The sequence below is a fragment of the Ursus arctos genome, unplaced genomic scaffold (assembly GCF_023065955.2).
Source record: "Ursus arctos isolate Adak ecotype North America unplaced genomic scaffold, UrsArc2.0 scaffold_30, whole genome shotgun sequence".
NCBI classification, from domain to species: domain Eukaryota; kingdom Metazoa; phylum Chordata; class Mammalia; order Carnivora; family Ursidae; genus Ursus; species Ursus arctos.
The window spans coordinates 5,169,005-5,183,227 of NW_026622986.1; the positions used below are offsets into that span (position 1 = coordinate 5,169,005).

General features: G+C 40.6%; 1 protein-coding gene across 28 annotated transcripts in view; it reads left to right on the forward strand.

Moving 5' to 3' along the window:
* The window catches only part of PARD3 (par-3 family cell polarity regulator), a 634,782-nt gene that overhangs the window by 405,320 nt on the left and 215,239 nt on the right, over nucleotides 1–14,223 (forward strand). For 15 of the 28 annotated variants that reach the window (XM_026483463.4, XM_026483464.4, XM_026483454.4 and 12 more), the window contains 2 exons: nucleotides 6,287–6,437; nucleotides 12,827–13,016. In XM_026483463.4, the coding sequence (XP_026339248.2) occupies nucleotides 6,287–6,437; nucleotides 12,827–13,016 (341 nt within the window). Of the gene's footprint in view, nucleotides 1–6,286; nucleotides 6,447–12,826; nucleotides 13,017–14,223 lie in introns of all 28 variants that reach the window. The other 13 variants (XM_026483458.4, XM_026483450.4, XM_026483446.4 and 10 more) reach the window with 1 other exon arrangement.

Sequence of the window (14,223 nt, forward strand, 5' to 3'; positions counted from 1 at the left end):
TTCAGCTTCCCATAAGGCCTAAGACATGATTTTGCTGCTGTTGTACTTATATTATATATTACCTTTGGAAAAACATCTCCCTGAATTACGAGAGAGTACGTGTAAATTATGTTACAGTAAATATTGATAGAAGCATACAGCGTTTTGTCATGAATGAACCTCAAGCCAAAATAATGTGCTTGAGTTCCCTCCTTCTGGGTCTCTTAGTCAGCCAGAGTCCGGTCTTTGACAATCTCACAAAACTATATTTTACTAACTCCTCTTTAAATCAAGGGTTTACATATGTTAATTTCAAGCCAGAGGCGATGAGAATTTGCAAAAAGAAAATGGTTTGTACTTTGTCACATCTTTCCATGCCCTTTTCTTGTACGTAGGAAATGCTGTATATTATCTTAATTTTTTTCTTTACAAAAATTATTTGTTGACTGTTCACAGTAGATACGGTCACCTTACCCTACAATTCACTCTACAGCACATTTGAGACGTTCTCTGGAAGATGTTCCTCAGTCTCTTTGCTTGGCTCTTCAGGAATCTTGGAATGCCACCAATCTTGAATCTCTTCTTACCTGCTCTCATTTTTCTCCTGCTTCACTCTGGCTCTTCTCTCCCCCTCGAGGCTCCTTTATTTCTGCCTGCTCTGTTATCCTGAGTGTGTCTCGGAGCTCTCCCTGGGCCGTATCCTCTACATCGGGCGTGCTCCCTGGGAGAGCTTCAGGTACCACTGATGTTACAGCGAATCCCACAAACCCGTTTCCAGCTCAGAATTCTATTCTAGTTCCAGATACGCACTGGTCTGTCGCTCAAGCACCTCATTCACAAGTGCCCAAGACTTTATTTGTGCTTTTCCTTCAAAACCAGTTCCTCCTTGAGTACTTCATCCCCCCGGTCTTGCCCCCCACCCCTACCCCTGCCACACTGCGGTCGTAGAAGCTGGAGATGCAGGTTCACTCTTGACCTATCTCGGTAGCCTCTGCCTCCAGAATCTCTCTCTCCTTGAGCCACTTTTCTCCAGCCCCTCTGCTGTCACCCCACCTCAGGCCCCATTGTCCCACGGGGCTCGCTGCTGCAGTCCGCTCTCCACAGTGCAGACAGGCAGGTTTGTCCACAGAACACATTGCTCATGTCACTCCTGGCTGAAATCCCTGCAGGAGGTTTCTGTCCTCTCCAGGACAGGTGTCAATCTCCATCCCTTCGCCCCCTGGGACATGCAGAAACTGGCGTCTGCGCCCCTCCAGCCTGTCCCTGCGTCGCCCGTGTGAGCTCCTCCGCGCTGCTTGCACTTTCTCAGGTGATACTCTGTCGCCTCTGGGTTTGTCCCATGAGCCCATTCTGCTCCTTGTCCTCACAAAGACAGCTTTTAGATTTTAGTTTCTCTCATCAGAGTATTCCGTAGTCAGAGTACTTACCTTCATCTAGCAGCAAGTGCCCTGTCGTGGTTTCCTTTTTGGTTTTCTTTCGTGGGAACTGTAAATTCTGAGATGGCTGGGACCTTTGTCCATCTGCCATGTCCCTACCTCTCCATCACTTGTTGTCCAGCCCAGAGCTGACACCTGAGCAGGGATGGAATGACAAGAGAAATAATCCTGGGAAGGCTCGCATTTTTAGAAGAAAAGATAACTTAGTTACTATTAGAAATTGAAGTTCTAAAAAAAGAAAAAACAAAACCGATGGTGACCACATTAATATTTTGGCAGTGATCCTGGTTTTCCTTTGCTTCCCTTACATGTAATGTTCTTCCTTAAGTACATTTAAAAACATCTCATAGGGGCGCCTGGGTGGCACAGCAGTTAAGCGTCTGCCTTCGGCTCAGGGCGTGATCCCGGCGTTATGGGATCGAGCCCCACATCAGGCTCCTCCGCTATGAGCCTGCTTCTTCCTCTCCCACTCCTCCTGCTTGTGTTCCCTCTCTTGCTGGCTGTCTCTATCTCTGTCAAATAAATAAATGAAATCTTAAAAAAAAATAAAAGTAAATAAAAACATCTCATAAACAATAATTGTTTCTTTAGGGGAAAAAAAAGAGAGACATGGCTTCCCCTTGTTTTGTGCTCCTGATTGATTAACTTTTTTGGAGAAAAACTTCTTCAGTCCTTCTTAAGTCTTTTCCATTGGACAGAATACATAAAGCAAGAGACAGAAACATTGGTTATCATCACAAAGGACGCCTTTGTTGAGGACTTTGAAGGAGAGTAGAGGGAAACAGGAGTAAATACTTGACATCATTCCTTGAGGATTGAATATAACCTGTGTATGACGATTATGCTGATTGTAGATGTTCCAAGGAGATTAATATTTGTAGAAATTACTGCAGTTTAACATAGCTTGCAGTCATCTCATTGTATATGTTAGACGTGATTTCATGTAAAGCCTAGTCTTAGTACCGGTAGAGAATGTGACCAGGTGAGCCTTGCCTTAGACCCCATTCTGAAGGACTTAATCATCAGGGACTACTTTAAGATGAGTTCTCTCTGTAGGTTTAATCCTCTTAGAATTAGAAAGCTATATTAGAATAGGAAGGGGCCTAAGGTATCATTTATGATTCTCTTCAGTCTATGTATTAAGAAATAAATGCAGAGAGGTCAAATGATTTGCTTAATGGCTGCAAGGCCAAGGTAGTGGCAAAGTAATTTAGAAGCAAGGTGCCCATTCCTCTTACACATGTGAGTGGGCTTAATTGACTGACTGTGTTGTTCAGGCCATTCATATTCTGGTTGCCGTAGGAGGTAGCATACAATAAAAGCAGGGGTTTTAGCATCAGTCAGTCAGTTACATTTTGGGTCTGCCACTTAAGGTAGAATGACTTAGGGAGGCTCTGTTTGTCTCTGATTCTTGCTGTAGCCCCCAGGGGGTAAGGGGCTGGGGTGTGGAGGTGGGGGGGTGAGGGAGGATGCGAAGGAGATATAGTGTTGTCCTGCAGGACAACAGAGCCTGAAACTGGACCCTAGAGCTATGGCCACTCTTCTCCAAAACTCAAGCTTGTCTTTTTATTCTTTGTTCTGTGTTCACCTGTCCTTTGGATGTTAGTACCTTCCACAGTACTGTGCGCTCAGCGTTAGGCCTGCTTCCATGTGGCCGGGTATGCGTACGATTTCCAAACCATTCTGAGGAAAATCTGAGTCATTCACTTGGAAATTAATTTATTCATCCATTTATTCACTTAGTACCTGCTCTGTTCCAGGCATTGGGGATAAAACAGAATAAGCCCATAAATACGGAAATGTTGAATAATAAGATTGTGCCAGTTACTAACTGCAACCCAGTCTTTAACTTGCTGCAGAGATCAGGGCTGTGTCTATGCCAGGTTTTCAGTGCTTATAGTCGAGATGTTGGGGTACATTTTCTCCATGTGAAGGACATCATTTGACCCACTCATGCTTACCTACAACATGAGAATTTGCTAAACCCTGCAGAAAATATATTAGTTTTTTAAAAGAAGCCAAATTTTAACTTTTTCTAAGGAAAGTAGTCCAAGTATATAATGGAAAGCATGTTCATTGGACAGTATCCAGTTCCTTTGTTATTACATATCATTTGTTATTTTCTGATTATAAAAAAGCAACATATGATCATTTGACTATCTTTTCTAAGTGTGGACTACATTTACATTGTTTTTCAGTATTGGGGTAATTCCCAATTTTATACCTTTGTAAATAATGTTATGATAAATATTGATTCATGTGAATCTTTATATGCATAGCTTATGATTTTATGAGGGCAATGACCACAGAGTGAAATAAATGGCCCACTCAAGGAGTGTAAGATGTTTTTGGACCTGTGATATACATTTCTAGATTACTTTAGAAAAGACCGCTACCCAGTAGGAGTTATCTTGCCGCAACTGAGAGCTAATTTTTCTCTAATAGGTGGAAGGGCTTTCCCGTTTTTCAAGAGGTGGAGCTGAGGGGGCCGAGCACAACTGCTACCTGGGACTGAATTAAGTTAGATTGAAGAACATTTTCGCACCTGAAACAACAAGCCACAAAGTGAAAATTGTAGTACTTTTATTTTGGTTTCTTCTTCTAATTAAGTTTAACTTGGAGAAGGTTTTTATGTAAGGGGACTTGCAGGGCCTGGGGCTAGCCTAGGGTGCAGACCACCCCGGGACTCTCTTCCAGGACCCCTCGCTCTGCCTCTTGGCTGCACCGCCTTAGTGCCCTCATAGTGTGTCTCTCCTTAAACTCCTTTTCTTGCAACAGCAACAACAAAATCATCAAGAAATTTAAAACAAAACTGTGCACCCCAATCAGGTTTTTTTTTTTTTAAAGAAATTAAAAGGCATTGTATCTTCTGTTAAATATTTATGTAGTAGGCTACTGATGTCTTCATTTAAATCTGTCTTTTGAGATGTAAATTAGACATGGTTAGGGAGGTAGGGGAGGTGTAGACTCTTTCCCTGAAAATGTTCAAGTGTGAGGTTCTTTCTGAACAGGCACCTTACTGTTCTTTCTCTACAAAGCCTGCATGTGCTTTTTTTTTTTTTTTAATGGAATTTTTATTTCATTTTCTAAAATTCTAAAGTAGCCTCATAGATTATTTAGGGATTTCTCATGAATAGCGTTTTAAGGATTTTATCATCTAGAAAACTGCAGTTATCTAGTTCAATTAAATGTATCTGTTAAGCAAATGTGAGGATATGTTGTTTGTCTTATAAAATAACTTGTACAGCGAGAAGGTCTCGTATAGAGATTTGGATTGCAAGTCTCCTCAGTGTATGTGCTCATTTAAAATTTTCAGACATACTTGTTCCTATGGCATAGGGTATTGCTTTTATTTGTTTTTGTTTTTACCTCCCCAAAGTACTTTGGAAGTGAGGTATAGTATTCTTTCAGAAAGTGTTCTTTTATTTTTTTTACACCAAAGACCTTGAATATTTAATTTACTTTTCTGTGAAGCTGTCAGTTGTAATCTGCAATTAAAAAAAAAAAACTAATAAAACAAATCCTCATTTCACAATTTAAACCTTATTGAGTCTAATTCACTAGCGCTGTGAGTTTATTATTCTCCTGCAGTTTGACGTGCCTCCAATTGTAATTGTGTTGACCCTTCAATGCATTAAATCTCCCCAGTGCTTATCAAACTGGGAGAGATAAGTCTACAATTCGGAACTTCATTAAATATCTCATTTATATTAAACAGATGATAGCTTCTAACAGAAATAATAATTTGTTCCAATGAAGGAACTGCAACCGTTGTGGTTTCCTCTGTTTGGGATGTGCGGTCCTCTCTTCCACTTGGCGGTGCTGCACCCCCTTCAGTGCGTCCCCCCCCCCCCCCCACCCGACACCAGCCCTCTCCCCTCCAGCCCTCCGCGCCAAGCCCTCTTTGTCTCTGGCTGCAAGCCAGCACCAGAGAGTCATAAGATATTAGTCCATGGGGTTAACCTCAGAGCCCACATTTGGAGGATTGCTGTTAAGTGTGCTTTGTTCCTCTTTGAAGCAGATTTGTTTCAAGGCCTTATGAACATAGGTTCCTTATTCACATTATTTTTGTAAAGAATCTGACTTATGAGGCACAGCTGTTTTAAAGAATGCCACATACTGTTTTAATTCATGGTGATGGAAATTGACCTATATTCTTTGCTTATTTATTCAGTCATATATGTTTGTGACATACACAGCTTTGCTTCATTAGAATATTTGGTCCTTCTCTGTGGTTTGTATTCTATTAATGTGGTTTTTCAGGTACTCGCTATCTTTTATTTAAGATTACAGTAAGAGAATAGAATGAATTGTTTTTACTAATTTCTAGCAGAAGAAATGTAGGCTCAGTGAATCGTTCAAGACTCCTGAGCTCGCGAGCGGTCTTTAGGTCTTGTAGAGCACGTAGTAATCTCGCGAGCACACACAGAGATGAGCGCTAATTGTTCGGTGTATGTACCTGTGATGGACACAGAAGATACAGCTTAGTTGCAGCTTCTGTTCTTGCAGAGTGACATCTCCTCAGGAATTCTGAATTAAACCATAACTTAAATTGACTTCAACAGATACTAACAGTTGAATTGAAAAAATAAGCAGCAAAATAAGTTTAAAAAAAAAAAAAGCTTTTAATATACATATTTTTCCTCCAATGGTTGCAATCTGACAGAACTTCATGGGAGGCACAGTGTAAAGTGGCAGAGAAAGTTGGTCATTAGGCAGAGCTGTCATCACAAATTATTTTGGTACAGGGTGAAAAGTTCTAGTTCATTTGGTACCCAGTTGGATGCAGGCCTTGGGCAAGTTGTTATAATTCCCCCATGCTGCTAATGGGCCTCCAATACTGATTTTCCCTTGCCCCCTTTTCTCTGTAGCTGAAGTCACCTGGGAGCCCCTCTGGACCTGAGCTGCCCATTGAAACGGTGTTGGATGATCGAGAACGAAGAATCTCCCATTCCCTCTACAGTGGGATTGAGGGGCTTGATGAATCCCCCACGAGAAACGCTGCCCTCAGCAGGATAATGGGTGAGTCAGGTAAAGCTCTGTTTTTCACATCTTTATTTTTTATGCTTTCCCGGTTCACTGGGAGGTTATTGATGTAATATTAATGTAAGGGAGGCCCGTGTTTTCAGGAGGAAAAAGAGCAGGCTCGTGATGATCATCCAGGAAGTGTTAATAGTGAAGAGACTAAATCAATACATTGATTTTGTTAAGTGAATTCTAGATCCTGTAACATGTGGGGAGGGGGGAAGAAAAGGAAGGGCTCACGTGCAGATATTTTCAGTGATCAAGATGTGTTTAGCTTGTTTGAGAGTAGAAGTGAAGCCATGTTTTAGGACAGTCAAAATTTAGTGGTTTATGACAAGGAGGATTCAAAGTCTGTCTCTTTCACAGCAGCGCTGTTTACAGGGAGAGAAACGAACGCATCTACACACGTTTGCATGTAGATGAAATAGTCCCATTTATTTGGCTTGTACTCAATAGGATGTCACCATTTTTAAGTTGCATCTCTACTTTTTCAAAGCCCTCGTTTTAAAATCCGGAAGCTAGTGTTTTGCATCCTTTGTTTGGATTCAGCACCATACTGTCTGCTCGGCCCCCGGTGGGTAATGAGGTTATTAGCACGTGCTCGGCCGCAGTTGGGCTCTCTCCTCACAGACCCAGTTAATAAAGACTTGCTTTGCCACAGGAGTGCTTGGATTTCCTGAGTTGCTCATCTTGGGATTAACTTGTGAGAGTTTTCAAATTTAACACATAAGAAGCTGTTTTGATTAAAACCGCACCTGACATAAAACACTTTTATTGCTGGTGTGTTTTGCAAGGCTCGAAAGTAAAACCCTAAATTTAACGCCATTTTGAAACATTTAATGAAGATTTAATACAATTCAAGTTTCCATTATGAAGCTTCATTGGAACAAGAATTTATTTCACTCGTCAGTGGACGTTTATGGAAAGCCTGCTATTGACAAGACGTTTGTGTACGCACTCTTGCCGTAGATACAAAAATGAGTGAGATACGATTTCTGCCTACAAAGAACTCTCTCCTGGGCATGACAGGAAAAACATGTAAACATGACTAGTAGAATTTTCTGGCCTTCCTTTGGTCCTTCTAGCTTTCTAGTTTGGAAAAGTTGCTAAATTCTCAATTCCTTATTTTGTTGCACGTAGGACTTAGACCTGCCAGCCCTCTGGTTTTACTTCGTCAGTAGTTTTCTTTTTGCCTGCTTGGCATAAAAGGAAGCAGGGGAAGGATGCTAAAACCGTTGTGCACCCGTTAGGTGACACGCAGTGCACAGAGATCACCGCACTGGTCTTTGCTTCTTAATGATCGTTCTCTTTCCTGCCGTTGCATTTTCCATACTTTCTTGGTTTTGGTGTAAAGCTATATCTTTGTTAAATACTTTTTTCATTAATGAAAATTCAGACCCCTTGAGAGAGAAAGAGCATGCATGTGTCCCTGGATCTGTGTGGATACAAAGTGATACGCTGTAATTTCCCCTTTATTATAGGAACATAGGACTTGCCATACTGAATCAGACCATTGGTCCACCAGTTCCTGTAACCTGCGTCCTGCCTCCAATCCCTGATGCTTCAGAGGAAGGCTGAAAAACTAAAACTAAAAAAACCAAAAAACCCCCAAATTCACCTAGTGACCTTTTGAAGTGCTGTATATAATGGGTTGAGGATTCCTTCATTTTCTTCCTAGTCTGTTGCCCTGATTTTGTTAGCTGTGGCTTCGTCAGTCCACTTCCATTTGCATTATTGTTGTTTTCCCTTCCCTCCTCTAGAGATGTAATGGACTTTTAAGACTACAGATGCTTTCCCCTGGGCAGCAACTTCCCTCCCAACTCTGTACTTTGTGATGTACTGTGCGTGCCCTTGGGGGGGGGCGCGGTGAAAGACTCTCTACCCTTTGTCAGTAGGCCAAGTTAATGTTGAACGATTTGGATATTTTCTCAACAGAGTTTTTTACATATTCTACTGGAAACTAGGGATCCTTTATAGTTTTGCCCTGAGAAATGGATATGCTTAACCCGATCTCTCTTGAATTTTACAAATTCGAGAACTCAGGTCTTCATCAGTCCCTATTCCATTATCAGTGGCCCTAAGAAACAAACAGTTTGCTAAGTCAGTTCCTACCTAAAGTCCTGCAAAGGGTCTTAGCTTACAACAAAATACCAAAACAGGGTACCGAATATAAGATAATAGAGCACTGAATTTCCGTTAGCAGAAATCTATCGCACTAGTATTTGTTGATTTGCACAGTATCTAGGTACATGGGAATCTCTCAGGTAGATCTTGTTTGCTTGCTGGTTGTCTTCTGTACATTTAGAGTAACTCTTACGTAGACACTAGTGGAGGGGATGGTATTTACTTTTGATCTGCTCTGTTTCAGACAGACCTTTGTATTGAAATTCCAGCTGATTACTTTAAGAAATGACTCACTGTATGCAAACAGGGTGAATTTTCACCTAGAAAAACCCTCCTGTGAGACTCTAGGCCAGAAGGAGCTTGGAGGCTTTCTAACTCATTTCTATGGGAACGTATCTCAGGAGAAAAGCTTCTAAAAAATAAATCAAAAAAGGAAGAGATGTAAGACTTGGCAGGATGTCAGGGGTCATCAGCCGCGCTCTTCCACTTAACAGATAAAGGAACATTGTCACAAGATCCCGTGGCGATTTTTTTGTTTTGTGTTGTTTTTGGTTATTTCCTGTTTCTAAAAGTAGCCCTCTCTAGGGAATACTGAGACCACACAATAAGTATTAGTGACATCCATTCTTCATTAACGTCGGTTTATCCATATCTTTAAGCAGAAGGCATTAGACCGTCTCCAGAATCTGTTGTGTTCTGGCAGCCACTGTGTTCTAAAAATCAAAAAAGCTCATCTTTGAAAACAGCCTTAGAGATCATTTACTCCAGCTGAATTGTCTTCTGTTCAGAGGAATTAGGGACCAGAGAAGTTCAGTGATGAGTCTGAAGCCATAAGGTTTCTGTGTTCCTGAACCACTTGGGATGTATATTTTCCTGAGTCATGAGTCCCACATTACTTCAACCTGGATCGGTCTCCCTAGGTTTTGGTCGGGTCAGCGAGAGTTATGACCAAGGCAAGATTTCTGTATGGGCCTACTTGCCACTAATCATGGGTTTTAATCCTGAATAGTCATCAAAAAGAAATCTCTAGAGAGCCTACCTAGGATTTCTTCATGGTAAAAGACTTAAAAAAATGTTATCTCCTAAATTGCTGAACCGTCTTAACTAATATTCATAAAACAATAACAGGCATGGTTAATTTAACCAACATGTTCACTAAAATACATCACAAGTTGACATTTTGGAACATGGGACCTTAATTTTTTTTCCCCCAAATTTTCATCTGAAGAAATTTTCTGTTTAAGGCAAAACCAGAATCTGGTGTATTCGTTTTAGAGTTTAACCTCAGTAGTTTTTATAGTCAGACATTTGTGGTGAGTTAAAAAATAATTATGCTCAGCATATTTTTATCTTGTTAGAAATTCAACATTGAGAACTAGAACATTAATGTTATTTTTATTGTGAGTCAAATCACTGGGAAAGTTTTCATCTGTTTCTAGTGTCATGCATGGTATTGCCTTCTATGTAAATGTACCAATGAATAAATGTTTAGTAAAACAATCATTTCGTATCTCATTGTTTCACTCCTCTGTGAGATATTGACTGGTTTAAATTTTAGTTTGTAGTTTGTCAGTTAACTAGTTGAGGAAGGAGGAATATTTATCCATCAAAAAACAGATCAAAGACTTCTCAGGTGGCCATTGGCAGGTTTCATGTTTACGATGTGCCGGGTACCGCACACATCATTAAGAGGTATTGTCTAGGTGGAGTTTGGTAGAACATAGAGTGAGATAATTTAGTTGTCCGTTACTCCCAATATATCCCTGCATCCAGATTCGAAAACTGTAAGTTGGGAAGCTGATGAAAAATGTGAATTCTCAAATCTTTTGAAATATTAGCCCCTAGAATCATTTGTGAGAGGAAAAACCAATTGTTTTCTTACTATTAGGATAATTTCTTACCATTTATATATAAAATTTTGCATCACTTAAGGTACAATATTTCTACTCAACACAGTATATTACAAAAAAAGGATTGTCATATGAAGAACGATTCAATGTTCCATATTGCTTATTAGGCCGTCTCTCAGAATATATTGTGGAAACCCAAGAGTTTTCGTTTTTGTGTTTAAAAGCGAGTGCACTATAATTATATTGTAATTTTTCCTTCCAGTAAATTTTGCCTTTGTGAGGACTTGGCATTTAATGCTGTGACACGTGCCTTGTCAGTGGCGAGCTGTCAGGGCTAACTCTGGTTTTGTCATTCTGTACACTTTTTGGGCAAAAAAGTATGACTTGAGAAGGAAATATTTCTTTTGGTGATAGTTCTAGGATGTCCAGCCTTATTTACGAATGATAATTTTTTAGACAGATTTCTGTCTTTCTGTACTGAAGTCCTCACACTCAAGTTGTAGTAAACAAATAATTTGAATTCAGGAGAGGGAAACAAGCTAAATTTGATTTGCTTTATAATCATGAGCATTCATAAAAAGTTGCTAGTTTTCACAGTTTGTCAAAATGAATGCATTTCAAATCAAAATAGAGTGTTTTTCTTGATAAAATGCTGTGTTGATGTTTCAGTGAACATATAGTATTTCCATAATAGAGTAGTTGGTGCTAAATAATGAACGTATTCGAAACGTCTAGCACGTCTTCTTTTGTGGGTTGTCCTCAAAAGATACATATCAACTTAATTTTTGTTCTTTTGTTGAATGTCTAGAATAATATGTATTTTAGAAGTCCTTCTAGCCTATATATGCCATCCCATAATTGTCAAAATGGTGTTAAAACAAAAAGTCATCACTTGCACATTCTTATGAATGTTTATTTTAAAAATTAGATCTTAAGCCTGATGTTAAAATGTTAAAAACTCTCCACATGTTGCTGTGGTGCTATTTTAAAAAGTGGTTTATAATAAAGGGAAAGAGCACCCTGTGTAAAGTGTAAAATGGTTCTAGTGTAGGGAAAGGACAGCAATCCGTTTTATTTGGGTAGGAGCCAGTGGAGCTGGCTTACCAGATTTGAATATTGGACTTAAAATGAGACTTTTCCCATCCTGCTGTAAGGTGATGGGGAAATTGTCGATTCTGGCTCTCTCAGGAGAGCCAGGCCAGTGGGTCTACATCATACCCTGATGTGTGTTTCTGTGAGCATGGACTCTCTTGATGTATCCACTTGGACCAAAGCCTTGTCCAGTGAGGTCTTACTCAGAAGTATGGCACAAAATTTGAGGAGGAAGCCAGAAGAAGTATGGATGTTTTGGGGAGGAACATGGCATCGTTTGGACCCCAGCTTTATCTTTAAGGATTCAGGGCCTGAATGATGATTTTCTCCCAAGAAATACAAACGTCTGTCATGCTGATCCATGCACCTGAGCAGATTTCCCCGAAAGAAGCTCATCGGTATAGACAGTTGTGAGTCTCTCCTTACCAAGAGCGTTATATCCGAATTGAATAAGTGAAAATGTACAGCCCCCACTGCCTTGGCCTGAAAACCTTTGCTCAGTTAGACCCTGCCTTTTCAAGATCACTTCCGCCACCTGCCTGCGAGGTCTCGATTCTGCAGGTACTCATCTTTGAAGTGTCACCTGAACGTACCAGGAGCTTTTCTCCATCACGAATTTATTGATGTTGTTGCCAATGTGTAAAATCAATGTCATCATTTCTCCTACCAGAAAAGATCATATTCATCATTCAAAGCCCAGCCGTGAGGTTAACTTTTGTAAGGATCCCCAGCGTCCTCTGCCTCCAGCCACCCAGGCAATTACCAGCCCCAGTGAAGGCCACAGTCCTTTTAGCACGTCCTTCACACCACCAATCAGTGATCACTGTTTGTATGTCTGTCTCTTTCCCTAGGGTGTGAGCTATTTGGGGGCAGAGATTTAAGTCTGTCTTACATCCTTGATACACAGTATGTGCCCAGCAAAGAGTGGGTGAATCATTGATGCAAGTCTGCAGGACTTCTCTATAAATTTCCTGGTAACATTTTTCAAAGGACCTTCACAACTTAGATTCTGTGTAGCATTTTCACGTTAGAGGACGTTCTGGAGATCATCTGTGGCTTTAGGAAACCTGAATCCAGTGAAATTGAACACTATGCCAAGAGCTACAGAGCTGCCGTGTCAGAGAAGGAAACACACTCGAGCCTCCACTGGCCATTTTTTTTGTGAAAAATGAATTTCCTTCATTCTATTTTGTTCCACCAGATTGAGCAGATGTTTGGAAATTTAGACTTTTTCTACTGCTGTAAAGTATTACGATTCATACGCATAGATATCTTAGATCTACATCTAGCATTTCTCTACCTTTTTTTTCCACCGGGCAGGTAAATACCAGCTGTCCCCTACGGTGAACATGCCCCAAGATGACACTGTCATTATAGAAGATGACAGGCTGCCAGTGCTTCCTCCACATCTGTCTGACCAGTCATCCGCCAGCTCCCATGATGACGTGGGCTTCATGACAACGGACGCTGGCACGTGGGCGAAGTCTGCAATCAGTGATTCAGCAGACTGGTAAGATCGCACTCCGGGCTTGGAACACATTTCCTTAATTGCCATCACCTTCATTTTATTTTTAAACGGTCTGTCATTAAGCACAGTTAATCACATTTGTTTTATGGCCGTGTTCTGTTTTCATGGTCTTAATACTCTTAATTATCACTCTTTTAATAAAAGATTCCCCTCCACCCCATAAACTTGCCCCGTTGTTTTAGCGTGTCCAGGGCTGTACTTCCCAACTCAGCCAAATCTACGACAGAACTACCATTCACCAGAAAGACCTACTCATTCGTAAAGCTCCGCTGTTATTTTAGATGTTTTAATTTGATGAATTTTTTTTTTTTTTATTAAGTCAGTGCTAAGCCAATCTCTGAGGTGACTGAAAGTTTATAACAGATGACTTTGGTCAAATGCATAGCTGCTATGTTCTTGGAGTGGGAGGAGGCTTTTTAAAGGTTGGTTGGTTCGTTCAGAGTGCTGTACTCCTGCCATTTAAAATGCTTCCCACTTGCTTCTAACATTGTGACTTTTGGGGCAGCCTATTGCTGTTTCTTTCCCCCAAATCTTCCAAAACAGAAAAAAGCATTTGATATAATTGAGCCAGTGCGTGGCCCCTGAGTGTGGATGTGTGCTGTAATTTGCATGCCTCGTAATTACACACATCCATAAGCCAAAAGGCAAGTCCCTCCCAGGGATGACCTTGTGAAGTTGTAGTGATAATTAACATAAGCCACGTGAAGCATTATACCAGAATTTTCTTATTGCCCTTTCTCTGGGGGTGTTCCGTGAATACATCAGCGAAATGATATTTAAATGTTACAGCATTGTTCCTTCACCACTTACCCGTTCTCTTTTCTACTCTTACCCAGACTTGTGTCAACATTCGGTATTAGAGCGGAGGAGTCTGGGGGCCCATTGTTGATTTGTGTTAACATTTTAGTGGTCATTTTAGCAGAGTCACCTCTCCCCAGCCCTCTTCCCCCACTCCTTACAAAACCACACAAACATCCAGCACGTGTACCTAGGAGTTCTGCAGATGTTTTCTTGGAATAGTCTTACCTGTTATTTGGATCCTTGAAAAGTCCATCTCTGTCTTGCCTTTTCTTTCCTTCTTTTTCTTTTTTAAAAAATTCTCTTATTGAAAACACAGGATTTAAAAAAGAGCTACACTCCAGCCTGCATGATAATAGCGTATCCGTGAATGAGGTTTTTGGCTCAACAT